The sequence below is a fragment of the Chanodichthys erythropterus genome, chromosome 16 (genome assembly GCF_024489055.1).
Source record: "Chanodichthys erythropterus isolate Z2021 chromosome 16, ASM2448905v1, whole genome shotgun sequence".
Lineage (NCBI taxonomy): Eukaryota > Metazoa > Chordata > Actinopteri > Cypriniformes > Xenocyprididae > Chanodichthys > Chanodichthys erythropterus.
Genome location: NC_090236.1, coordinates 10,591,336 through 10,619,295, shown reverse-complemented (window position 1 = coordinate 10,619,295; position 27,960 = coordinate 10,591,336). Strand labels below are relative to the sequence as shown.

The 27,960-nt window shown below is 35.7% G+C and overlaps 1 protein-coding gene across 1 annotated transcript; it reads left to right on the top strand.

Moving 5' to 3' along the window:
- On the top strand, positions 1–27,705 carry tgm1l1 (transglutaminase 1 like 1). The gene is made up of 14 exons (XM_067362799.1): positions 1–133; positions 7,963–8,240; positions 8,350–8,541; positions 10,407–10,658; positions 15,747–15,865; positions 16,716–16,823; positions 16,948–17,125; positions 18,913–19,051; positions 19,475–19,667; positions 20,095–20,248; positions 22,633–22,917; positions 24,129–24,289; positions 24,419–24,555; positions 26,165–27,705. The coding sequence occupies exons 2-14, from the start codon at positions 7,964–7,966 to the stop codon at positions 26,310–26,312; spliced, it is 2,343 nt and encodes a 780-aa protein (XP_067218900.1). The 5' UTR covers positions 1–133; position 7,963; the 3' UTR covers positions 26,313–27,705.
- The last annotated feature ends 255 nt before the right edge of the window (positions 27,706–27,960 follow it).

Below are 27,960 nucleotides of genomic sequence, written 5' to 3'. Positions count from 1 at the left end.
TCGGTTCGTGTCTACTAGTCTTTCTTAGTACAGTGGTGATCATCAGTCCTGCTGAAAGTTTTGTGCGTTCTGCATTCGGGAATATTTTTGAAGAACACTATCGGAATCCCGTGAAGAAAACCAGTTTACAAAAGTAAGTCGAAATCTTTTTCTTTACTCTTGTTCAATGACTTACTGTCAGTTTTGTTGATCTGTGCAGAAGTGCTTGGTCTCACGCGCTGTTCAGAACGCACAGATGAAGATCAGAAAGATCAGACTGTGATCCATAATTATAGAAACTATAATTGTGGTGATGTTTATAAAGCACTTTCACTGAGTTATCTTTGCACTTTCGCTTTGGCGATTGATGTGAATTCTCTTTTTTTAGAACTGAGAAACTAAAACCACAGTTACAAGCCACAGTTGTTCTTTATTCATGTAACTTTCTAATATGCCTGAAGGATATGCAATACATAGATCATGTATTTGGACTGAAGCAACACTTGAAATACCTGGATGTAATGTTTTAAAGCAAGTCATTGATGAAGTGAAGTTCGTTTTAAGTTTATCCAGCATTTAAGAGCAGATAATAATGTACTATAATGCAATGGCATTCATTCATTTTTAGGAGTACAAATATTTTTTTTTGGATCTACTGTACATACATCAGGATATATGTTAGTGCTTGACTAGAAACACAGTTAAAGCTAGACACTGACTTCATGATTTCCAGATGTTTTTGCTTATGGATTCCAGCTGTATCTGATTTGATAGGGTGGGGACCTAATCAAAAAGCTCCTCACATTGTTCAGATACTTGAGAACATCTGCATCTCTCAATCACTGGTTTCTGCATAAATGAATGAGACACATGCTGATGATTTCAAAGCCTTTCCAGCTATTTTTCCATTTTACTGTGTCTGTTTCTTTTACTACTTCCAATTTCTTGGGGCTGCTGCTTTTTTTCTTGGCTATCCATTTGAGTCAAACAAGGATTTTGTGTATTCCACATAACTGGTCAGTGTGATTATCATGTGCTCGTCTCCTCATGACTTCACCGACAGCTTTAAACATGAACTTTTATGTGTTTAGAATCTGACAAACAAAGGGATAGTTCTCAGTTATGATAAACTATTGAATTAATGAAATCGCAGTTATCGACTAACATTTCATAAATTAAACGTTAAAATTTAAAACGTAAAAATTAAAACGTCAATGGTTGGATATTCTGAATGTTCTGCATAGTCCCTCATAAACAGAATAGGGAGCTGAAAGATATTTTTAAAGCTGCTAGAAAGGCAAAGTAATTTTATAGCTGCAGGTTTGGAGTGCTTAAAGTGTAATGTCCTGCCCATTTCTGCTCTATTGCATTGCAACATTAAGGGTCTAGTTTGACGGCCAAAATCAACACATACGCACACAGATGGACGTAACAGTGTGAACCACAGTGGTGCAAATAAAGAGGTAGAATCTAAATAAATCTGTGTTTTAGGCGGTTGCCAGGGTGTTGCTATGTGGTTGCTAGGGTAACCACCCTGGATGCTAAGGTGTTCTGATTGGTATAGGTGATCCCGGCTAACGGGGAACATTCTCAAAATTTTGGCTAATGATCTGGCGAGGTTCCCTCAAAGTTATGAGCAAACGTTCTTCTTGTAACGTTAATAGAACGTTTGCTCAAAGTTATCTGCCCTTTAATAATGTTCTCAAAATCTCAGCACCAAAATGTTATTTATACATTGTTTGTCGTAGGAAATTCATCTGACATTTTTAAAATGTTTGTTTCAGAATGTTCAGACAGCATTTAAAAGAAACGAGTGATGAAATGGAACGTTTACTGAACGTTCGCATAACCAAGAAAAAAAAAACGACATTTGAAATGTTCAGAAAACATTCAGAAATAATGTCTTAACTTAATGGGAACGTTTGCAAAACATTCTTAGAGAATATAATTGCTAGCTGTGATGAACTAGAACATTAACTTATCTAAAACATCTGTTTGCTGTGATGTAAGAACAGCATGTCGAGTCGTGTTCTTTCGCAATCTCTGATAATCCCAATCATTCTGCAATTGTCAAGTTCTGGATGATGGAAATGATGAAAGTTTGAAGATGAATAGACTCAATAGAGGTATGTCACATGATGACTTCATTAGGTGTGAGAACTTATGCCTTCAGTTGTTTATTTTTATTGTGTTTATAACGCCGTTGCCAGGTGTAACAGTCTGGGACGTATCCATGGTATCCAAGTTGGGCGTTTGTCACTCCAAATAGTGTGCCTTGTGGTGTGAAATTAAAATAATTTGGTGCCATATAAAACTTGGGTGGTGTAATCCAAGAGATCCCACACAAACACACACTGCTTTAGTCAAATAGTACACTCAGAAATTAAAATTCACCATTATTTACTCACCTTTATGTCCAAATCCATATGATTTGTGGAATGCATTGAGAGACGGCTTTTGCACAGAACGACAGACCGAAATTGAAGCTGTATGCTTCTGCATTCCCAAACCTTTAGCAATATATGCAACAGTGAATTAGAATATTTTAAGTGAATAACATTAAAATTTCAGTCAGTTCTTTACACAAAACTAATGTATTTACATATGTACCGAAAAGAGCAGTGTCAACCTTCTGCTTAGCATCTCCTTTTGTGCTTTACGAACAAAAAAAAAAAGTGTTTTGGTGCACATTTGCTTTTTTTTTGGGTGAAGTATCCCTTTAAAATCTAAATACAGCTCAGTGGAGTAGATCTGAATCCGCCCCTCTCATGTGCACATATTTGCCAGTTGCTTGCTCTATCTTTGGCTTTAGACCAGCTGCTGGAGTTACATTGGCTCTCATACACATAGTCACAAAAGTGGGAATATCCAAAAAGTTTAGGGTTGTTAAGATTTTTCAAAGAAGTATCTTATGTGCTGCATTTATTTGTTCAAAACTACAGCAAAAACAGTAATATTGTGAAATATTATTTCATTTTAAAATGAGATTTTTATATACACAGACACATATTGTAACAATATGCCCTGCAATGATTAGCGAGCAGGGGTCATGGGTCACAGTGAATCACGATTTGGCATGAGCAGATGTGTGAGGAAGGCTGGCCTGCATTGGAGAGGTCAGGCTTAAGGTCAGGCTGGAGTTTGGCATTCTAGCATTCTTATCATATCTATCTATGTATACATGAAATATTCATTCTAAACATCCATAAACCCCTGCAGCATCTCATGATACACTACAGCCAGTGGAAAAATGTGTTGCTTAGAGAGGTTGCTCTTTCATAGCTTGTGGAACCTAATAGTTCTCAGTCACCATTGATGCTAAACTGAAACACAAAGATGTTTTTCCTAAAAGTCCTTTAGGGAAATAAAAACGGCCACAACATACAGTAAGAATATAGAGCTATAGAATGAATATGGATGACAGATCATTTGGTCTTGGAAGAATTTGAGGAAATCTTTTTGATACTTTGGTATCTTTTGGTATGTTATATCGTTAACCATATTTAGCCTACTATATCTTATGTAATACACTAAAAAGGCCTCTAAATTATTAACATAATGAAAATTTTGCTGAAAATTGTTTGTGTCCACAATCTTCTTTGTGCTTTCTGTCACCTGATTGGTAGTTTAGACTTTTTTTTAGCAAGTAAAAGGCCTTTATTTTATATATAATTGTAAAAATATCGACCTTCAGGTCATGACCAGGTGTCTTTTTGCTATAAAATATTGAAATCTTGCAAGTAGTCTGCTATATAGTTATTTCTTACTTTTTTTTTAGCCATATAAATATGAGCAACTGCATCAAATTGCATATTTTTGCTCAGTTTTTGGGCCTCTGTAGGTGTTTTTTCCTCCATATTCTCACTATATCTTACTATATGGGCCATAAAAGCCTTATATATCAAATATGATACTCAAGATTTCAGTAAATGTTCAATTCCATTAGATTTTTCTGACTATTATTTCATATGTCAGACTTTACAGCGTTAAGATCTATTCTGAAAGTCTCATTAAACAGATTCTCCTTCCTTGACAGATATAACCCTCTCAGTACTGCTGTCTCACTTTGTGCCTGCAGGGCCGTAGAGGTCGTGACCTCTTGAGTCTTGTGTTTAGGAAATTGGCCGTCTGATTGGTTGAAAACAGAGAATTGCTTGAATACAGTCTTTGAGAATCTTTGACTCATCACGCCTTGTGGAAGTTCTCATGACATCACAGATCAACCTTGTTTCATCATGAGTGTATTTTTCCTAATTGAATGTCATTTGCATTCAAATTTGTCCTCCAGTCTGTCCTGTCCTGTAACGTTAGTGTCTGCAGGCTTACAGTCATCCAGAGCTGCATTGCACACATTCTTGTGACGTACACTATGCCCATCCCATCACATATACAGCTGTAAACTTATGAGCAGAACTGTGAGTGTTTGACTGTGTTAAACTGGTAAACCTTTGGACATTTTTCGCTAAATAGTAAACACAGGCAAACATGTTGTCTGATGTGTATAAAGGCAGTGTAATTCAGTGGCTAAATCTGATGGAAGTCGGCGAAATGGGTGAAATTGCTTACAACACTTAAATACCAATAACGTGCAGTACAGTTTTACTGTTTTTTCATAGCTAAAGGGACTTAAATGAGCTTTCAGTTATGTTTTATTGACAAACCATCTATGTCTGAGAAGTTTCAGCTAAAATTCATTTGGAGAAAGAAAAAAGAAAGAGAGTCAATAGATAGGAGTTTAGAACTGTAAAATGAATGTGGATAGCAGCTCAGATCATTTGTTTGAGTTCATGTTTGAGTTCACATTGAATTCGTTGACTTTGGATTACAGATGTTAGTATCTCTGCAAATCGTAGCACTGTTTGAGACATTACATTACATTACATTTATGCATTTAGCTTTTATCCAAAGCAACTTACAAAAGAGGAACTAAAGCAGTTCATCAGAAACATTCATAATATACAATGCCAGATTTATTAGAAAAGATTAGGAAGCAAGTTATGCAGAGTGCAGAAATGCAGAGAAATATGTTTTTTTTTAGACATAAGCTATGTTTCCATTCAAAGTTATGAATTTAACTTGTGTGCAAAATTTGGAACATAACATAAAACATTTTGAATGAAGCAGCGTTTCCATCCCATGTGTTCAAAAGAGCTAAATCGTCACTTCCTAGGAAATTGGTGTGAAATATCTGTAATAAAAATGGAAGTTGCTTCAATGGGGAAAGCCACCGTGGCTATTTTTATTAAATGACTTGCGTCTCAAAATGCAATAAACACTGTCATATTATCTTGTGTTCGGATGCTGGTGTTTGGGAATGCAATAATGTGAGACGCTTCTGGGTGGATATTAAACCAAGTCATTCTGATGACAGACTTTGGCTCAGGCACTTCTGAATGACCAAACCAACATTTGAGATGCTGTTCATTGAAATTGGTCTGCTGGATAGTCAGTTCAGTTCATGTGTTTTTTATGCACATTTTTAGAATTTATGTGCATCTTGGTGTATAGTTTTTTTAATGCAATATCCTAAAATGCACATAAAAATAGGTGGATGGAAACATAGCGAGATTATTGGGGTTTTAAGAGAAAAATCTGATGAGAACAATCTTACAAAAGTCTCAATTTGCTGTTCATTCAATCTCTTTGCTGTTTAGGAGAAACAGTTGAGATGTTAAAGGGAAAGTCCTGCAGAGGCGTGTCTGCTTGCTTTATGTGAAATCCAAGGGAATGAGTCTCAGAAATGGAGGCAGCTGATTATAGATAGTTTGGAATTTAGTAATTGTGAGAAATGTCTTGGGAAAACAGAAGAAAACATGTTGAGGACATGGAGGGAGAGCACAAACACATGGTTTTCATTTTCAGTGTTTACTCAGCGTCACTGGGACAGAACAGTGCAACGTCAGCATTTCTATTCCTCGTGAATTAATCTGTTCTGCACCAAAAAACTACTGATCGCTGACCATTTGTGAACAATTACTGATGTTTATTTCAATGGCAATCAGACAGATCTGATGGTGGAAACAATGCTGGATAATTCCGATATCTTTAAGCAGCATGTTGAAGTTTACAGACCACGACCAAACCGGCAAATACTTTAACAACACTGGGGAAATGCAGATGTATGGGAACTTTTTCTTTCCAACTCATGCACTTCTTGATTATGCCAATATATCAACCAATATAACATTTATCAGCTTTCAAATCGGTTATCGTATCGGCCAAAATTTTCAAATCGGTGCATCCCTAGTTTAATTCCATGAGATACATCCAGCTATCATCATAAAAACATAATATATTTTGCATTTTAAACCAATTTTGTATACTTTAAACACCATTTAAATTCAGTCTTGTTGAATGAGAAAATACAAATGAAACACTTACAAGGCATTATTGCATTATGCATTTATCTTACATGTGATTCATACTGGATGCACATGTATGACTCTTGGTTTCATTTTTATTTTGTTTTCTTCAAGTCCTTCTCACCTTTACAAAGTGTGAATTGTTCACATTGCTATTGCTATCGCTAGAGAACATAAGCAGAGGAAATGGTCTTGTGTTAACCTCAATACCAAAAACTTCACACTTTACGTTTCCTCAAGCCAAGCCCATATCTATCTCTAACTTGTTTTTGTTCTATTTCAAAGTTAAGAACTTTTTATATCTTGACAGATGCATTATGCAAATGCTTGGTATCACTTGTGACATAGCAACCATACACTGTAAACCTGAATAAGTTGGCAAAACTCAAAATATTTGAGGCTCAACATTTTTAAAGGGATAGTTCACCCAAAAATGAAAATTTGATATTTATCTGCTTACCCCCAGTGCATCCAAGATGTAGGTGACATTTTTTCTTCAGTCGATCACAAATGATGATTTTTAACTGCAACCGCTGCCCTCTGTCATTCAAATCATTGCAGTAGATGGGAACTTCATCTAAAAGAGTGAATAAACCTTGCTTAGACAAATCCAAATGAAACCCTGCGGCTCGTGACGACACATTGATGTCCTAAGACACGAAACGATCGGTTTGTGAGAGAAACCGAACAGTATTTATATCATTTTTTACCTCTAATACACCACTATGTCCAACTCCGTTCAGCTTCCGGTGAGTGAGGTCAGATCGCGCTCTGACAACGGAAGTGATGTCTCGCGCTCATTGAAGTATATGGGCGAGACATCACTTCCGTCATCACAACGCGTTTTTTGACCTCACTAACAGGAAGCTGAACGGAGTTGGACATAGTGGTGTATTAGAGGTAAAAAAGTATATAAATACTTTTCGGTTTCTCTCACAAACCGATCGTTTCGTGTGTTAGGACATTAATGTGTCGTCACGAGCCGCAGGGTTTAATTTGGATTTGTCTAAGCAAGTTTTATTTACTGTTATAGATGAAGTTCCCATCTACTGCAATTATTTGAATGACAGACGGCAGCGGTTGCAGTTAAAAATCATAATTTGTGATCGACTGAAGAAAAAATGTCACCTACATCTTGGATGCACTGGGGGTAAGCAGATAAACATCAAATTTACATTTTTGGGTCAACTATCCCTTTAAGTAAAGAAATTCAAAGTTTAAGTAAGCAGCTAGCTATAACAAGCTAATTCAGAAAATGCTAACTTGTTAATTTGCTAATGTTTACAATAGCATGGTATAGCACTTGCTGAATGAGTACAGCAATAGTTCAGTTTACTTAAAATATATCAGTTCTGTGAACTTGAAAGAAAAAGAAAGTGCTAAAAAGTTAATTTGACTGAACTTATTTAAGTTTGTCCTACTCAAACCAATTATTTTGAGTTAAAAGTCAAGTGTTGGCTCTCTGATTTATGAGATCTTGTTTGTATTCTCTTTGAATTTGCTTCACTGATTAATCATTATCAACAAATGCCATTGTTAAACTTTAAATGTCTGCTCATTCCACTTATGTCAAGTCTTTAATTTTCCATGTACAGTAATTACATTGTATGATGTCTTTCAGGATGCCAGGAGAAAGACTATCAATACGAGATAACTCCGCTGTGGGCCGTTTCCACGGTGCCTCTGAAAGCAACGGTCGTGCTGTCCCTGAAAGACACACCGAGGCCAAAGTGAAGAAAGAGGAGAGCGGATGTCGGCGTTGGTTACGGAGGGCTTGTCCGTGCTGCATCCGACAACAGAGCAACCCAGATGATTTTACCAAAGAAGAGGATGCTGGGGCTGGAGAAGAAGAGGGGCCGGTATCTCCAGTGCCTCCCAGCATTGATACAGAGCTAGTCGGTGAGAATCACCATCTGAGACAATCGGCATATTGACAGTCAAATACAAAAAAACTTCATCTGAATGTCCTCAAACACAATCTTTATTTTCTTCTATTTTTCCTCATCAGAGTTATCTCTAGCAGTACGTTCTGTGGATCTGCTCAGCCGGAAATCTGATCGGAACAGGAAGGAGCATCGCACGGATCAATACTACGGTGACCAGCTCATCATCCGCAGAGGACAGACGTTCCAAATAGAGCTTGACCTCTCACGACCTTTCAACCCAAACACAGATAAACTTCACCTGGAACTGAAGACAGGTGAGCGTGAAAGAAAGTTGCATAAATATGTGCTTTATCTATTCTTTATGTTGGTTTCAAACATAAAGTAAAAGCTATAGATAGATAGATGACAGATATATGGAAGAGGATTAGGGCCAAGCAATAATAAAAAAATAAAACCATCTCGAGATTAAAGTTGTTAAATTTCGAGAAAAAAGTCAAAATAAAATGTTGAGTATAAACTCGTTAAATAACGAGAAAAAACTTGTTAAATTTCAAGAAAAAAGTTTAGATAAAATGTTGAGAATAAAATCATTAAATTACGAGAAAAAAGTAGTTAGATTGTGAGAACAAATTCGTTAAATTATGAAAAAAAAGTCGTTCAATTTCAAGAAAAATTTGAGATAAAATGTTGAGAATAAACTCATTAAATTACGAGAAAAAAGTTGTTTAATTATGAGAACAAATTCGTAATTTAATGAAGACAATGACTTTTCCCTCATAATTTAATGAGTTTATTCTCAACATTTTATCTCGACTTTTTTCTTGAAATTAAATGAGTTTTTTCTCGTAATTTAATGAGTTTATTCTCAACATTTTATCTCAACCTTTTTCTCGAAATTTAATGATTTTTTTCTCGTTATTTAACGAGTTTATTCTCAACATTTTATTTCGACTTTTTTCTTGAAATTTAACGAGTTTTTTCTCGAAATTTAACAACTTTAGTCTCGAGATGGTTTTATTTTTTTATTATTGCTTGGCCCTAATCCTCTTCCGTATAGATAGATGTTATGAACAGAGGTATTATTTGCACCATAATTTTGGCTGCCAAAATTTTTTGTCCGAAATAACTATTTTTGGTTTCGTTTTTAACCAAATGTGACCAGAATTTTCAGTTTCGGCCTAGAATATTAATTTCAGTGCATCCCTAATTATTTGTCCAAATAAGTATCAGTAAACCGTAAGTTCCCATTGTGACAACATGCCCCACAACCAATCATCCAGAGTTCAATAAACTGTATATTTTTTCCTGGCCAATAACTGTGGAAATATTCAATGGTATTTTAACACCTCAAGGTATTAAACACTCAGAAATAAGAAATATTCACCAGAATAAAATAGCCCCAGTCTATTTTACATTTGCTCATGGAGAAAAATATCACATGTTGTTATTTCAAGTATAGTCTTTCTACTGTTCCTGTTGACTGCAGATTGAAATTATTATTTTCAGACTGAAAAACACAGTGGGAGTCCTCATCTCAGACTGAAACTTGTCTCACTGATAAAGGCGTAAACACATCTGTGTTTTTCGAATTTCTCTCTTAAACCACACCTAATGATACAGCTCACCTCTTTTGTAAAGATAGGAAGTTAGGGAGTGAGAGATAAACAATAAAACCACAATAATAACACGCTGAAACACGATAATTCAACTGTTCAAACTAACTGATGTGGTCCGATTCGCAATCTAGTTTACTTCCAAATTTCAGAGAGAAACAGAATATTTACCCCAAAAAAGGTCTGAAAAAAAAAATCAGCAATTGATTGGATCAACAAAAATAATAACTTGACTTTTACTTTCTGCTGCTGTGTACTCTTTTTCTTACACAGCTATTTTCATGTTTCACTTCTAACACATAAACATTTAAATTCATGACTTTTTAGTTATTAATAACCATAAAGAACAGGAATTGAAAAAGGAAGTACCAGGTTTCATTTGTGCAAGTCTTATGTGTTTTATCTGGCCTTGTGTGACTGAATCACAGCATTTCATCATAGTTGGATTGTTTGGATTTGGCTGGAATTCTCCTTCATGTAATAATTTACCAGGAATTTTGAAACTTGGAACCAAATAAATCACGTTCTTCTCAAACCATGTGTTTCATGTCCATGTCATCATTCAGGGCCGCTCCCGCTGGTGTCAAAGGGCACGCACATCATCATACCGCTGGTGGACGAACTTCAGGATGAACGCTGGGAGGCCAAGATCGTGGAGCAGAACATGAACCGAGCCAAGCTGTCCATCAACTCCTCCACTACTGCTGTCGTCGGAAAGTACAAGCTGACCGTCGTGACGCAATGTCTGAAGACGGGCGAAACTACCACGCATGATCCTGACAAAGACATTTACATGCTCTTCAACCCCTGGTGTGAAGGTAAGACAAAAAGATGTTCCAACATATGCATAATACAGCTCAACAATTAGATTAAAAAGAGTTCATTCTTATCAATAATGCTCAGACACTGATGATGTAGATGTGTCACCACTCCGAATTAACGTGACTTTGGTTCAACTTTGCTTTTTAAACCGATGGAATGGCTCTGAAAAACAGAAAATTACCCACTTTCCCCTTAAGTGCCTCTATTTTGCTATTTCAGATATGACCTTTCATTTATGGTGTAATATAGCTGTTTGTGAGTGTAAAAGGTTTGCAAAGTTTCAAAGATCAAAGTATACGACAAACGCAGTTATTGTCTCCTAAAAGAAAAAAAACGTTTCTGGACTGCCGAAACGAGTCATCAGTAATTCTACTTCCTGCATGAACCTTTGTAGGTTTGTAACACATTTGCATAATGCCCACATATAGTCTTCATTGGCTGCCCGTGAACAACATCTACTTTGACCCACCCTCAAACACTGTAGTTGTAGCTGAGGCCAGGAAGACTTTGGCTCGTGTTGTCAGAGCAGAGTAGACCAATCACAACAGACTGGGCCACCTGACCAATCAGAGTAGAGTAGGCTCTCAGAAAGGAGGGGTTTGGAGAGACCAAAATCATTGATCGAACCATTTCAGACACTGTGAAAAAAGAAGTGATGCTGCAATGTATATTATGAGAAAATTAAAGTGTTTTTGACCTTGGATGCATGTAAACCTATTGTAGGAAAATGAGGAACTTTTGAAATAGCATAATACGGGCACTTTAATAAAAAAAAAACATAGGTGCATTCATGAATTACGTCATGTCACATTTCGAAATGCATCGATGATGACTGTACCAAACTCATCCACTGACGAGAAGCCAACGCACACCTCCACTGAAGCATGTCTGGGAAACGCTGATATATTTAGCCTTAAATATTGCACAGGCAACTGTTAACGCAATATAACACAAAGGTGCAAGTTTCCTCTTGTGGCCCAGTGACTTACGTCAGTCTTCAGGAGGAATGAACGTGTTCTTGAAATCCATTTGTGTTGCAGAAGTTTGGATTAACAACTGCTTTGGCTTCACTGCAACTACTGGCTATAACTCATAACCAATTCTGCCATCATAAGAGAGGTTGGCCAGTTTTACATCATCTCTGTCACGCATCAATCAGTTTAAATAATGCCTGCGGGAGATGAGCTGCTTTCCTTATGAAGGTCTTTGAAATATAATGTATTAGATTATGTTATGTTCCACTTTACTTGTTCCATTCTTGCAAAAAGTGTATTTACACAGACTTTTTAATGACTTTTCATGGATTTGCAGGTAGGGTTGTCTAAAGTACCAACTTTGGTGCCAAGTCGGTACTGAAATTTTAAAAATGTGATGATACCAACATTTCCCTCTAGCATTTCGAGTGCTGTTGATTGACCATTGAGTTCACGCACTCAACAGATATGTCTGTGATTGGCTACAATGATACAACGTCTCAAAAACATGTTGTAAACAGACATCTTTGACGGTCTTCACCAAGCGCTTACAGAGATAAACACAGGAGCATTTGAAAGCAGGTGTCTATCAGCGGATATATTAGGGATCTGCTGATAAACACCCGCTTACAAAGCACAAAGTCACTCCAAAGTTATTATGAACTCCCTGAACGACCTTCATTGTAGTCTTGAGTTTTCTTCCAGGAACAAACACGTCACAATTTTCCTCATTTTAAATAATTACCACCCAAGACGTATGCAAAATAAAGGGGTGGGGCCTTGTTGAGTTAGTTAGTAGTGTGTTGAAACTCGCAAATATTGTAAGGGGTGGGACATTTCTGAAACATGTTTCAAAGTGTCTGACAAATCACGAAACACTGGTCCAGCCAACCAATTGCACTTTTAGAGACAGGAACTGAACAGAGTGTTACTGCCGGACTGGGAAGAGAGGTGCTGCAATAATGTCAAATGTGTGAAAATTATATTCTTTTTGAATGTTGAACATGAAAACTTACTCTAGTAGAGCCCAAAAACAAAATCAAAACAAGCTAGTTTTTTTGGGTGGTTCGGACTGTGCACTGCTTCCTTCACTGAATGCCAGAGATGATTGTTGAAGAAAGAGAGAGAGGTCTGCCAAATCACCTTTCTCTCCAAACACTGTAATTTTTTTTCTCTCCTTCTATTTTTTCTCTCTCTCTGCATTTTTTTTCTGACATTTTTTTCCACAGCCCCACCTCATCTGGCAATTCACATGTCAAATATATCTTTCCCTCTCCTGCTCTCTTTCTCTCCCTCCTTGGCTGCTCGTTCACTCCAGGCCCCTTCCTGTCATTCTTTACTGGGTTCTTTCAGCATGGTTTGTTTTATAACACTGCATTTCATTGCTCTGTGCTTTTGCTGAAAGCTGCTGGCTCATTCCTGTTCTTCAGAACAAGCTGAACTCTGCAACTCTGCATGTAATGTTGTCATTTGGGGAAGTATTTCAATAACAGGGTGTTGCTGAGTTTCAGAGAAATGTTTGATCAAGCTCAGGCTTTTTAACTTTATTCATTATAACTGATTAATTACTCAAAGGAAATGTAAGTATGAGGATCCGATGTTACAATTTAGGAAGTATTCTTTAAGTGAATAAGTGGGGGGCTCACTAACAGTAAAGTGCCCTTTCGGTCGTATTGCGGTGCCCCCCGGAATGCGATTTTACCCGGAATGTGAGTTCAATTGAGGGGGTTTTCCACAACTTGGCACTGCAACACATGTTGTAACCCTCAAAGGCATCTCTGTCGTTTTGTTGCTGGAGTAATCCTGTGTTTGCATCTGTTTCATATTTACTACTACATGATGTGTCAATTGTTGGGTGGGTCTATAGATGATGTAGAAGCGTTCATCTTCTTCTGCTGAAGCAGTCTTTCATCACACTATGACGTAATAATGTGACGATAGCTGTTTTTGGACTAAATACCTATATGTCAAAAGATGAAGAAAAATTTGATGAGAAATCTCTTTCAAAGGGAAAAAAATGAAGACACAAAGACAAAAAATGAAGACACAAATATTTCTTAATTAATGGCATGTCTTTCATTTTAGAACAGTGTTATCATAGTATTTTTTTCTATTATAGTATTTATTAATATTTTTAATTAGCTTTTATTTTCTATTTGTGACACTGGACCACAAAACCACTCATAAGGGTCTTTTTTAATTGAGATTTATACATAATTTTAAAGCTGAATAAATAAGCTTTCCATTGATGTATGGTTTGTTAGGATAGGACAGGACAATATTTGGCCGAGAAACATAAATCTGGAATCTGAGGGTGCAAAAAAATCTAAATATTGAGAAAATCGGCTTTAAAGTTGTCCAAATTAAGTCCTTAGAAATGCATATCCACTCACAAAAATACATTTTTGATATATTTATAGTAGGAAATTTACAAAATATCTTCATGGAACATGATCTTTACTTAAAGGTGCCATCGAACGTTTACAAGATGTAATATAAGTCTATGGTGTCCCCTGAATGTGTCTGTGAAGTTTCCGCTCAAAATACCCCATAGATTGTTTTTTATTATTTTTTTTTAACTGCCTATTTTGGGGCATAATTAGAAATGCGCCGATTCAGGCTGCGGCCCCTTTAATTGCTCGCGCTCTCCACCCCCTCCCGAGCTCTCAACTCTATCATTGCATAAACAAAGTTCACACGGCTAATATAACTCTCAAAATGGATCTTTACAGAGTGTTCGTCATGCAACATGTCTAATCGCGTAAGTATGGTATTTATTTGGATGTTTACATTTGATTCTGAATGAGTTTGATAGTGCTCCGTGGCTAAAGCTAACATTACACACTGTTGGAGAGATTTATAAAGAATGAAGTTGTGTTTATGAATTATACAGACTGCAAGTGTTTAAAAATGAAAATAGCAACGACTCTTGTCTCCGTGAATACAGTAATAAACGATGGTAACTTTAACCACATTTAACAGTACATTAGCAACATGCTAACAAAACATTTAGAAAGACAATTAACAAATATCACAAAAAATATCATGTTATCATGGATCATGTCAGTTATTATTGCTCCATGTGACATTTTTCGCTATTGTTCTTGCTTGCTTACCTAGTCTGATGATTCAGCTGTGCACAGATCCAGACATTAATACTGGCTTGTGTAATGCATTGAACATGGGCTGGCATATGCAAATATTGGGGGCGTACATATTAATGTTGAGATTCTTCTGAGGTCTTTTAAACAAATGAGATTTACATAAGAAGGAGGAAGCAATGAGACTCACTCTATGTCATTTCCATGTACTGAACTCTTGTTATTCAACTATGCCAAGGTAAATTCAATTTTCGATTCGATGGCACCTTTAATATCCTAATGATTTTTTGCATAAAGAATAATAATTTTGACCCATACAATGTATTGTTGGTTATTGCTACAAATATACCCGTGTGACTTATGACTGCTTTTGTGGTCCAGGGTCACGTTTAATTAATGGCATGTCTTTCATTTTAGAACAGGCTTATCATAGTATTTCTATATATTTTTATTTAAAATTTTAATTTAATTATTTATTTTATTTATTTCAGTTTTAGTAATTTTATTTCATTTAGTGCTCAAGGCTTTGAAGTTTAGGTTTTATATTTAATTTTATTTCACCTTTATTTAAATAATTTTTTAATAGTATTAGTTTTAGATAGCAAAACAACAGTGTTGTAAAAGTTTGTTTTTCTGTCCTTCTGATCTTCTTCTATCTCACTGCTTCACTCTTCCGGGCCTCTTTCCGTTACACTGGTCTTTTTCTTCACTGTGTCTGAGTGATTTTTCCATTCATTTCGTAATCTTTTCAGACCACTATCACTTCCTTTACTTTATAGTGCCTCCATTCACTCCCTTTTCCCATTTGATTGCACCTCCCTTGTGTTCACGCCCTGGTGCAGGAACAGAGAACATTCCAATGGGACAGAACAGATTCCAGTCGTTGATGATGTCACTCTATAAGACTGTTTTCCTTTCAGATGAACCAAACCACCATATCAAATCCTGGAACTGTGTGTTCATCCTCCCTTATGACTCTCTCTCTCTTTCTCTCTCTCTTTCTTCTCAGAGGACACAGTGTACATGGAGGGTGAGAAAGAGCTGAAGGAGTACGTCTTAAACGATACTGGAAGAATCTACTACGGCACTGAGAAGCAGATCGGAGCTCGGACGTGGAACTTCGGCCAGGTGTGGAGATCAGAATAGAGCACTTTCTCTGAAAAAAAAAAAAAAAAGTTTTATACAAATCTTATACAATCAAGAAAGCACAATGCAAATCATAAATCACACATGGAATCCCAATTGACACTTATTACCACAAATGCCAATGCCAGGTGAACTTAGAATTTACTCCCCATAAAAAATGACCTGCCGTGAAACTGTTTTGCATTATTTTTGTAAAATATATATATTTTTTGTCAGACTGAAAATGTAATGTTTTAGTAATTTTTCCTTTCCACAGCTTTCTATAACAGTCAGTGTTATTTTATATTATGTATATACTATTATAGTATTTAAGATTTTGCTTGAATTTGCTGTTTTTTATCTCTTTAGTTTTAATTTTAGTTTTAATAATTTAAGTTTTAGTAATTTTGTTATGTGCTTTTGTCAGTTTTATTAGTTATTTCTATTTTATATTTAATTTATTTTTAATTTTAGTTTTAGTTCAATTAAAACTAAGATTTAGTTCAACAAACTTTAACTTATTCTTGCAAAGAAACGCCCACTTACAGGAAAACAACACATCTTAACAACACATAAAGCACCAAACCACAGTTTGTGTTGTTTTTATGTGACATTTATGGTAAATCTGACATCAATTATACCACAATTATAGATTGCATTGAAAAAAAAAAAAAAACTAAAAAAAAGAGAAGCATTTACTGTGAAATTAGCAGAAAATGTGTGTGGACTTGGCAACTGGAATTTGTTTACACAACAAAGCTATTTTTGAGGGGTGTTATTTTTGGACCAGGATTTGACTGTTTAGCACCATTGAGATTTTACACCAAATGAAAGTTGTCTCTCTCTCTCACAGTTTGATGAAGGAATTCTGGAGGCCTGTCTGTTTGTGCTGGATAATAGCGAGGTTCCTCCCTCAGGTAGAGGAAATCCTATCAGTGTGGTCCGAGTCATTTCTGCCATGGTGAGTCCCACCCTGAGCGCCAATATAAATGGAACGGGTCAAGAAAAGAGTGCCATATTATTCTGATACTCTTTACAAAGACTCTTTACCCACTTGACCTCAGAAATCTGATTCCCTGTTCTAGATCAATGCTCCGGATGACCTTGGCGTTCTGGAGGGAAACTGGTCTGGGAATTACGCGGGTGGAACGTCTCCCACTGCCTGGAGTGGCAGTGTGGAAATCCTCAGGCAATACCACAAAGAAGGAGGAAAACCCGTCAAATACGGGCAGTGCTGGGTGTTTTCAGGGGTCACGACCACAGGTGCGTGTGTACAGATAACAGCCACAAGTTTGTGGTTAGTGATTCAGGATTCAAGCTGTGGACATCTAACATAAAAAACTTGTGAAAAATCACTCTCGCCAAAACCCCTCCTTCCAAAGACACATCAGCCAATCTGAAATCAGTGTTTTTGATTAGCTTTGTAAGGGAACGTGGTTTTCCACTGCACTATTTTGTCATGGTTTTTCTATGTAAACAACATGATCTAGATGGACATGTTTGACGGTTGGCGACTTGAGTCTTTTGCAGCATCTTGTGCATTATGTGGCATTCTAAAAGGGTTGCTGCTCAGGTTCAAAGATGTTCAACTTTTTTAAAAAAATCTTTTTTTTCAATTCACTGCCCTGCGTCTCACATTTTTAACCGCAAAAACGTTCAGTGTAATAAAAAAATAATACCATCTCGAGATTAAAGTTGTTAAATTTCGAGAAAAAAGTCGAAAAAAAATGTTCAGAATAAACTCATTAAATTATGAGAAAAAAAGTCGTTAAATTATGAGAAGAAATTTGTTAAATTATGAGAAAAATTCTCATAATTGTTTATTCTCAACATTTTATCTCGATTTTTTTTCTCGAAATTTAACAAGTTTTTTCTCGAAATTTAACAACTTTACAACTTATTTTTTTTTATTATTGCTTGGCCCTAATCTTCTTCCGTAAAAAAGTCAACTATGGATTTTTTTTTTTTTGCAATTCCAAAAAAAAATTCACCGGCCAAATAGTAACTTCACAATTCACAAACAACTAAAAGACAAAAAAGAGTAGTGAAAATTTCGCAGATCAGTCTTGTTGCATCTTGTTGCAGTCAGGTTGCATTCTGTTTCCTGCAATTATCTTTTGATGTTTTACACATCAAAAGCACATGGTCGAATTGTAATATCAGTGGATTTTGGGAGGGAATATGAGTCATAGGACTAACAAAATATGCTATTGTTTACAAGTTTAAGCGGCCAACAGAATCCGGAGTCGTCAACCTTAAGCTATCTTTACTGCGCTGTGACATTCATAGCTGACCCTGTTAACAGTAGTAACACCTCTGTAGTGAACTTCAGTTTAAAATACTCTTGTCTGCATACTGTTCATTCCACACACAGACATTAATAGTATTTTACTCTGTGTGAGACTCTTGCACTTGTTACTTCTCGTCACAGTAATTCAGTTATTTTGCCTCATGTGTCTCATTCTGTCCTCTTCCTAGTTTGATATGATTTACACTACCATTCAAAATTTGGTGTATTTTTTTTTTAATGTCTCTAATGCTCACCAAGGTGGCATTTATTTGTTCTAAAACAGTAAAAATTGTGATATATTATTGCCATTTAAAATAACTGTTGTTTATTTGAATATATGTTAAAATGTAATTTATTCCTGTGATTAAAGCTGAATTTTCAGCATCATTACTCCAGTCTTCAGTGTCACATGATCCTTCAGAAATCATTCTAATATGCTGATTTGCTGCTCAAGAAACATTTCTGATTAATATCAATGTTGAAAACAGTTGTGCTGCTTCATATTTTTGTGGAAACTGTGATTTTTTTTTTTTTTAGGATTCTGTGATGAATCAAAAGGACAGCATTTATTTGATAAAGAAATCTTTTGTAACATTATCAATGTCTTTACTGTTGCTTTTGATCAATTTAATGCATCCTTCCTGAATAAAAGTAATAATTTCTTTAAAAAAAAAATCATACTGACCCCAAAAATTTGAACTGCAGTATATATTGAATATTTACAAACAGATGAATAACTCTGTTTCCATATCTGTCCCAGTATTGAGATGTCTAGGTATTCCTGCCCGTTCCGTAACGAATTTCCAGTCTGCCCATGATACGGATGTCTCCTTGACAACAGATGTGTATTTCGATGAGAATATGGAACCGATCCATGACCTTAACTCTGACTCTGTATGGTGAGCATTTGTGTTTATTCATGGAAGTCAGTATAAAATGATAAAAATCCAATATTTCTGTTGTATTGGTTGGTCTGTGTTTCTCTGACCGATGATACAACAGTAATATTGGATTTTATCATTTTATACTGACCTATATACAAGGCTGTAACCATGTCTTGAATGTTAAGGGTCCAATTTTTTTTTTTATAAAATATTTATATATTCTTAATAAGTATTCTTATAAAGAACAGTGAAGGAAATTCTAGGTCTAATACTAGTTGGGAAAAAATCATTAAATCATTAAAAAAAGAACAATAATAATTGCATTAAAATATGAACACATTCAGCCATTTCTAATTAATGTCTATGGTGGTTACAGCTTTGCCTATATATGTTTCTCTTTCTGTATCCCTGATTTCCTCTTTTCTTCTGTCCCTACAGGAACTTCCATGTTTGGAATGATTGCTGGATGGCCCGTCCAGATTTGCCTCCAGGTATGGGTGGCTGGCAGGCCGTGGATTCCACACCCCAGGAAACCAGTCATGGGACATTCCGCTGCGGCCCGGCATCACTGGCCGCTATACGCTCTGGACAGGTCTATTTGAAATACGACGCACCTTTTGTCTTTGCTGAGGTGAGTCCAGACCCGTCAATGTTGAAATGATCATTATATCCATAAAAGAACCATCCACATCATTTCTGTCGACAAAAGTGCACATTAATTCAGTCAAATTGACTGCAAACAAATAAAAGTTTTTCATCTAATATTTATAATTTAGTTTTATTTATTGTATTTCAATTACCCGGAAATAATTTTTAATAGTTTTAGTTACAGCTAAACGATAATGTTTTCAATTCCTAATTTATAGAAAAAGAATCAAGTTCTGCTCTCACTTCACTCCTGTCCTAGAGCATGGGCCGGCCCTGACATGTTGGCATCTATGTTACATTTTTCCTTCATACCCTCTATAATATCCTGTTTGAAACCTGCATTTATCTCGACAGTCATGTCTCTTTGAAAGATTCTCAGCTCTAAACCTTTGCTATTTTTATGGGTGCAGGTGAACAGCGATAAGATCTACTGGCAGAGGAACCTCGATGGCACCTTCAGTCAAATTCACAGTGAGAAGAAAGCCGTCGGGCACTGCATCAGCACTAAAGCTGTCGGCTCTGATGAGCGTGTGGACATCACAAACATTTACAAATATCCTGAAGGTGAGAAACACACACAGATTCACTTTCAGACATTTCATACATCAATCTCAGTGCCTCATCCTGCATGTACCCACATGAAATGACAAAAGCAAATATCACATCATATAACAAGATCCAGTATCTACATGATGATGAAATAATGTGGTATTAAATTTAGGAGAACACTTAAGGACATTTGTATTGGAACTTGTTCAGTTTCCCAGACAAAACTGCATTAGATCCAAATGAAATAATATTATGTAATATTACATTTTAAAATCATAAGAAAAGTAAGAAGAAAATACAATTTTGCATGAAGAAATGAAGGCTATTTTAGTACCATTTAAGCTTTTTTTTTTTACATTGTGACAATTTTAATGAAAATAAAGTACTGAAATGTGTATTACAACTGTAAATACATTTATACATACACATTTGAATTATATTTGTTATATCTGTGGAAGGAAAATAGTTACAGTGTTTGTTTTACGACACAAACCGAGCACAAACGAACGTTTGGGACGACTTGAACAACACAGGGTGGAGAATGACGTCACACAACCCAAAAAATAATATTCAATATCTCAAACATCAAATCAATCAATCAATCAATCAATCAATCAATCAATCAATCAATCAATCAATCAATCAATCAATCAATCAATCAATCAATCAATCAATCAATCAATCAATCAATCAATCAATCAGCCCCATTTATTTATATAGCACATTAAAAAACAACACACATTGGCCAAATTGCTTTACATACCTAACACATACAATCTAAGATTATGATACAAAGTATAAAACAATTACAAAAATTACAATAAAACTGATTATGATCAGATGCAAGAGAGAAGTCTTTAAGTGAGATTTAAATGCATCAAGGGTGGCACAGGATCTAACATGGAGAGGTAAACTGTTCCATTAACAAGGAGCTGCAACAGAAAAGGTCCTGGTGCCAGCCCATTTAATCCCTTAAAAAATAATAGCATCTTATACTTAATCCTAAATTTGACTGGAAGCCAATGAAGGGGTGCTAGTACAGGTGTTGTGCTTGCATATTTCCTAGTCTCGGTTTAAAAGCCTAGCAGCAGCATTTTGAACCAAATTTTGATAGTCCAGTACGGATGTAATAAAAGCAACTTCCAAATCATTTAAGGGAAAAAAAAGGTTGGAGAAAATTGATGAATTATATGTTTGGAAGAACTCGGAGGGCCAAACACTGTCACTTCAGTCTTAGATTCATTCAGGTGGAGAAAATTAGCTACCATCCACTCCTTAATGTCATTAAAACAATCAAAGAGAGACTGTAAGGCCGCATTATCTCCCATATTTATAGAGAGATAAAATTAAATATCAATAGCATAAAGATGATAATATACATTGTTTCTGACAAATATCAGCCAATGGAAGCATGTAAATAGAAAATAAGACTGGACCCAATATCGATCCTTGCGGAACCCCACAGTTCATTAGAGCAGAAGAGGATGAAAAATGTCCTTATTCCACAGAAAAAGTTCTTCCAGAAAGATATGTATTAAACCAATTAAGAGCATTTCCTTGAATCCATGTCCACAGTCTTAAATGCTTCAAAAGTACATCATGCACTATAGTGTCAAATGCAGCAGCCAAATCCATTAAAACTAAAATTGCACACTTTCCTGAATCGACAGACAAAAACAAATTAGGGCTGACTCTGTACTGTGTTGAGCCCCAAATCCTGATTGGAACTTATCAAAAATACCATTTCCATTTCAATAAGAAGAAAGCTGTTGAAAGACAGCCTTCTCTAGAATTGTTGACAGGAAAGACAATTCTGAAATTGGCCGATGGTTCCAATAGATAGAAACCATCACATTTTTGCGGCACAAATCGGCATCGTTTTGGGGATCATTTCATTTTATGGGGTGCCAACTTCACAGAGGTGAGATTTATTTCAGTTGGGAGGTAAATTCATGTTCTTAGTCAATGCTGTCTTACCAGAGCAACCTACAATACAGAGCTTGAATTACTGGCAAATGCCAGGACAGAGGCAGCCAAGAACACACAATGCCTGGTTTAACTGGCGTTTATGGCTTAACATTCCACTGCCTTCTCACCAAAATACCTGTCATTATCTCCAAACGGGTAGTTTAAACTTAACTGAGTTCCTCCCACAGGAAACAATGGCATCATTGTCTCAGTTACACAGAACATAAACAAATGAGACAACAGACTTAATGTAAGAGTATAGAACTGTAAAATGGATATATATAGCAGCTTATGTCATTTAGTTTGGGAAGTGTTGTGAAAGTCTGAGAACATAAGTAAAAATGATCATTTGCTCATCATGTAATTTCATTGATGACTAGGAGAAACATTTGTGATATGATGTCATTTGTAATTTTTCTTTTCCTCATCAGACTCTGAGGAGGAGCGTATCGCAGTGGAGACGGCCTGTCGCTACGGCAGTAAACCCGAAATCTACTCCAGTCCCATCGCTGAGGACGTGCAGGTGGAGGTGAGGATGGAGGGAGAAGGTCCACGCATGGGAGGAGACGCTCAGCTGAAGATCGTGGTGAAGAACACGAGCTCTCAGCCCCGCAGAACCACCCTTCACAGCCAGGTGGCGGTCATGTACTACACCGGCGTGCTGAAGGGCACAGTGAAGAAGGACACGGTTAATGTGGAGCTGATGCCACAGGAAGGTGAGTTTGACGCCGCGTCCGAAACCTCATACTGTATTGTAGGTACTGCATTTGGCTTGAAAATTACTTTAGGACCATTAGAAAAGTATGCTCTATATCAGGGGTGTCCTAATCCTGCTCCTGGAGAGGGCCACTGTCCTGCAAAGTTTAGCTCCAACCCCAATTAAACACACCTGAACCGGCTAATCGAGGTCTAACTAGGCATATGGAAATTTCCAGGGAGGAGTGTTGAGGCAAGTTGGAGCTAAACTCTGCAGGACAGTGGCCCTCCACTACATCTGCCATGTTGTCATTATCATGTGACCTACCAACGTCAGTTGCATCACTTCACTGCCATTCATAAATGCTTTCCCGTGGCATACTAGCTGCACATACTATTATAACAGTATGCGCAATATACAGATTTTCTGTATGTATGAAATACTTGCATTCGGCAATGCATTCTGCATCCATTTCCGGCCACATTTAACATGTTACTTATTCATTATATCATAAAATGAACACTAAAGCATTCATTTATTTATTTTGGGTTGTTTTACAATTTTTGTACTTCAACTTAACGCAATCATTTTTTTTAAATAACTTGATGCAGCTTGTTGAATTAAGCATGTCATGTGACATCATTGCATACTGCATTTTACATTGTGACATTATTTTAATGAAAACAATAATGCACCTCTGTAAATAAATGTACTACTGTAAATTTACAATAAATTATTTCTTACAACTATTTTAAATTTAATGAATTAAATAAGTAATTAAACATTGAATTATTTATTTTGTTTACATATTATTTATATAAAATAATAATGATTGATTTATTTATTAATATTTTAATAATTATTTTATTTATTTATTTAACCCACATACTGTTTAAAAAAAATATGTAGTATGCAGTATATATTGCAGTATCTTATGGGTAAAGGTCATAATAACCATTGCTGAAATTCATGTCAGCACTTAAATTTGTTTAGCTACTGTATGATTTCTTAAAACTATTTTAAAGAAAATAAATAAAATAATTAATAAAATATTAATAAATAAAAGCATGAGAAATTAAAGTATTTTTTTTTTAAATATTTCATTCATTAACATTTGATCAATTATTTTTATTTATTTACTTATTTACTAACATTATGCAGAATGCAGTATATACTGAGGATTCTCAGGCTCATGATCATTGCTGATTCCTCTTATTTTTGTTTTCTTAGAAAAGGTCATTGACTGGATCCTGCCTTACACGCAGTATCAGAATCAGCTGGTGGACCAGGCCGCGCTTATGATGACCCTGTCTGGACGGGTCAGTGAGACCCAGCAGGTTTTGGCCAATCAGACCAGCTTTAGGTTGCGAACACCTGATATCACCATTGAGGTGAGACATCCAGAACCTTCAGCTGCTTTTTAACACAGTACAGTTGTGTTTTGTAGAATATTTTATTGTATATTAGAATTGGTCCCATGATAAAACAAATTTGTAAATATGCTTTGCTTCTCATTATAGCCTATAGGAGAGGCGCATGTGGGCAAGGAGACGTCCGCGAAGATCATGTTCACAAATCCTCTGCCCTGTACTCTGCGCAATGTGGTGATCCGAGTGGAAGGACTGGGGCTGAGAGACCTCCATCCCATCATAGTGGGGTAAGAGCCTCAAAATTATGTGCCTGACTAGTAGGATGGAACATGAGCAGGATTCCATCAGAATTTTACCATTTGAAAAAAATCCTGAAGGACTCTAAAGGAATTTTCTTGTAGCATCCCAACAAAACACAACACAAAAGCTAGATCTCATGGAGCACATAGTTTTCAATAGTACTATTCTGATTATGGACAGAATAAAATGCCCTGGTAGGATATTTAAAGAAAATTGTTTAGGATTTCTCCTAAAGCTCCCTCTGTGATTTCCCTATTCCAAGAAAATACGAGTAGATTTTTGTATTATATTTTGTAAATATAATAAAATCCTTGAGGAATTTCCATTAGAATTTTTTTTTATTCCCACAAAATTCATGTTAGAAATGGTTCTGAATTATGGTAAAAATTCCAGTGTTGTTATTGTTTACTAAAACTGCAACTTAAACTATTAAAAATCATTTTTGTTCATTTAAATAAAGTAAAAGTCAAATAAAATATAAATATTAGATGATAAACTTAAATGTGAAATGTTGCCTAGGCAACTAACTGAAATAAAATAATAAAAAAGTTTAAGGACTAAAATTACTAAAACTGAAACAAATATACATTTAAAGCTAAATAAAAATATAAAAAAGACAAAAGCACATAAAATCATCTTCATTAATTGACATAAAGCTGAAGTGAAATTAAATATACATATTAGATAAAAAGGCAACTAACTGAAATAAAATAATTTAAAAAAGTACTTAAATGACTAAAACTAAAACTGAAATAAATATAAATTAAAGCAAACTGAAATATTTTTTATTTTAAAATGACAAAAAGCACATAATAAAATTATCTCAAATTAAAATGAAAACTGAAAATACGTTCACAAATCACTATAATTTGAGCAGAGAAGCAAGCGTACTGTATGCGTGATTTGGCTTAGCAAACCATTGCCTTACCTAATGCAGCAAAACAAAAGTTGTATTCAAATTCTTAATGGATTATACAGTATATCACCTATATCACTAAAAATCTGTCATCTCAAATCATCGCGATCTCACAAAGTTCTGCTATAATCAATGAAGCGGACTGCACGATGAATCTCTTATTTAGCCTACATAATGTCTACACGTTGTTTGTTATGTTAACTTATAATGAGAGGATTTGTGCAGAACTCAGCTCTGGTGAGTGCATTTAAACACATCTGATTGGCCATTGCATTCAAGAAATCAACAGATATATTTGTGATTGGATTCATTGCGCAATGCTGCAAAAACACATTGTAAACAGAAACCTTTGATGCTCTCAAGAGCGCAAACACCAAATCTCTTTTGTCAATATGCTATATTATGAGGAAAACTGATCCTAGACCAGCAGTCATGGACAGCTTTTCCCTCTAAAAGCAACCAGAAGATGTAGCAATCAATGGATTGTGTGAGAAAATTCCATGATATTTTAAATCCGTGGCCAGGGGAAGGCTAAGCCAACTCTCTAAGATGTCATTTATCTTATCAATTCCAGGCGAATTGAGCTGCAAATCTCCAAACAGACTTTTGGGAGAGTCCCTTAAATGAAAGTCCTCACTTTTCTCCCACTAATGAATATCTCTCTCTTTCATGTTTTTCAGTGATGTAGGCAAGCATGCCAACGTAACTGTGACGGAGCACTTCATCCCGACGATAGCCGGCCAGAGGAAGCTTGTGGCGTCTCTGGACTGCAAACAGCTCACACAGGTGCACGGCGTGGCCGAAATCAACGTTCACGAAAGCCAGTAAATTCAGTCTGCTGTTATGGACTGTATCCCTTCACAGTGTTATTTCAGTATCATTAGATCCTGTATTCGGAAATGCCTTTTAAAGGGATAGTTCACCAAAAAATTACATTTTTGTCATTTACTCACCCTCAAGTTGTTCCAAACCTGTATGAGTTTCTTTCTTCTGTTGAACACAAAAGAAGATATTTTAAAGAATGTAGGTAATCAAAGAGTTGACGGTAGCCATTGACCTCCATAGTCAACTGTCTGATCACCAACATTCTTCAAAATATCTTCTTTTGTGTTCAGCAGAAGAAAGAAATTCATACAGGTTTGGAACAACTTGAGGGTGAGGAAATGATGAGAGAACTTTCAGTTTTGGGTAAATTATCCCTTTAAATGGGTTTCACTGAGCCATGTGGTTATTTCTTTAAAGTTCTTTACAGACATCTTAAAGAAATAATCTTTTTCACACACTATTTTATAAAATACCTACTGTATGTGCCTGATTCTATTTCATTTTACAAATTATTTATTTTAAAAATGGTTTATTGGTTAACAGTTCTAAAAATGGTTTATTGTTTGTTGGTTTAGTTTAGCTGATCAAATGTTTGTTCACACTAAAAAACTAAGGCCTGGGATATTATATGAGTACCATATATGAGTATTATTTTACTTAATGAATGTTTATCTAATATATATTTGCTAAACACATGTAGTTTCATTTCCCAACTTCTCTGCTGCCTTATATTGCCTATTGTTCACAATAATGACTATTATGAATTCATTTAATGTGCCTTCAAGGAAGTGAGTTAATATTGAATTGCATTGGTCTGATGCAAAATGCTGTTCTATCTTCACTTAATTTGCTACTGCAAAACCTGTAAACCAGGGATGGACAACTCCGGTCCTAGAGGGCCAATGTCCTGCAGAGTTTATCTCCATCCCTAATAAAAACTCACTTGCCTATAACTTACTACTAATCCTAAAGACCTTGATTAGCTGGTTCAGGTGTGTTTGATTAGGGTTGGAGCTAAACTCTGCTGGACACTGGCCCTCCAGGACCGGAGTTGTCCATCCCTGCTGTAAACTAACACTATTCCTGAACACTTAAACTATGAATACATATTAAAGTCACTTCATGACATATTAGATTTTTATGAAGGATATAAAAGTTTTTTGTATGTTTATATTATTTATCTATGTGATGTATTTCTCTTTATCAAATGATATTTTATTAACAGCATATTTTGTTATCTGTAGTTGTTTTTGGACATGTTTTGCCTGCCTTAACAAGAAAAGACTTGTGTGTTTGATTTGGAAAGATGAAGTAAAACAGGGAGTGTTTGCATTTGAACATGTCATCTGTCTTCTTGTCTTATTAACCTGTTGAAAAGGTTTATTAAACAATCCAATCACACCAAACACCTGTGTATTCCTTGCTAATTAAGAGTGTTGCATTACAAATTGCATTGTTTATCAGCAGTGTTGGGGAAAGTTACTTAAATGAATTACAATAGTTCATTATTCCCTAAAAAAATAACTAATTGCATTACGTAGTTACTTTTTAAGAAAAGTAATGTGTTAGGGCTTTGCTGGGCTTGCTTGTTTTTTAATTACAACAAAAAAGTTCTATTTTTGGCAAACGTTAAGGCCCTTTCACACCAAAA

Bases quoted from the DNA above. Each gene is read 5' to 3' on its own strand.
- tgm1l1 (XM_067362799.1), top strand. From the start codon at position 7,964: ATGCCAGGAGAAAGACTATCAATACGAGATAACTCCGCTGTGGGCCGT. The intron at 17,126-18,912 runs GTGCGTGTGTAC...TATCTGTCCCAG, and splicing joins TTCAGGGGTCACGACCACAG to TATTGAGATGTCTAGGTATT. The intron at 20,249-22,632 runs GTGAGAAACACA...TTTCCTCATCAG, and splicing joins CATTTACAAATATCCTGAAG to ACTCTGAGGAGGAGCGTATC.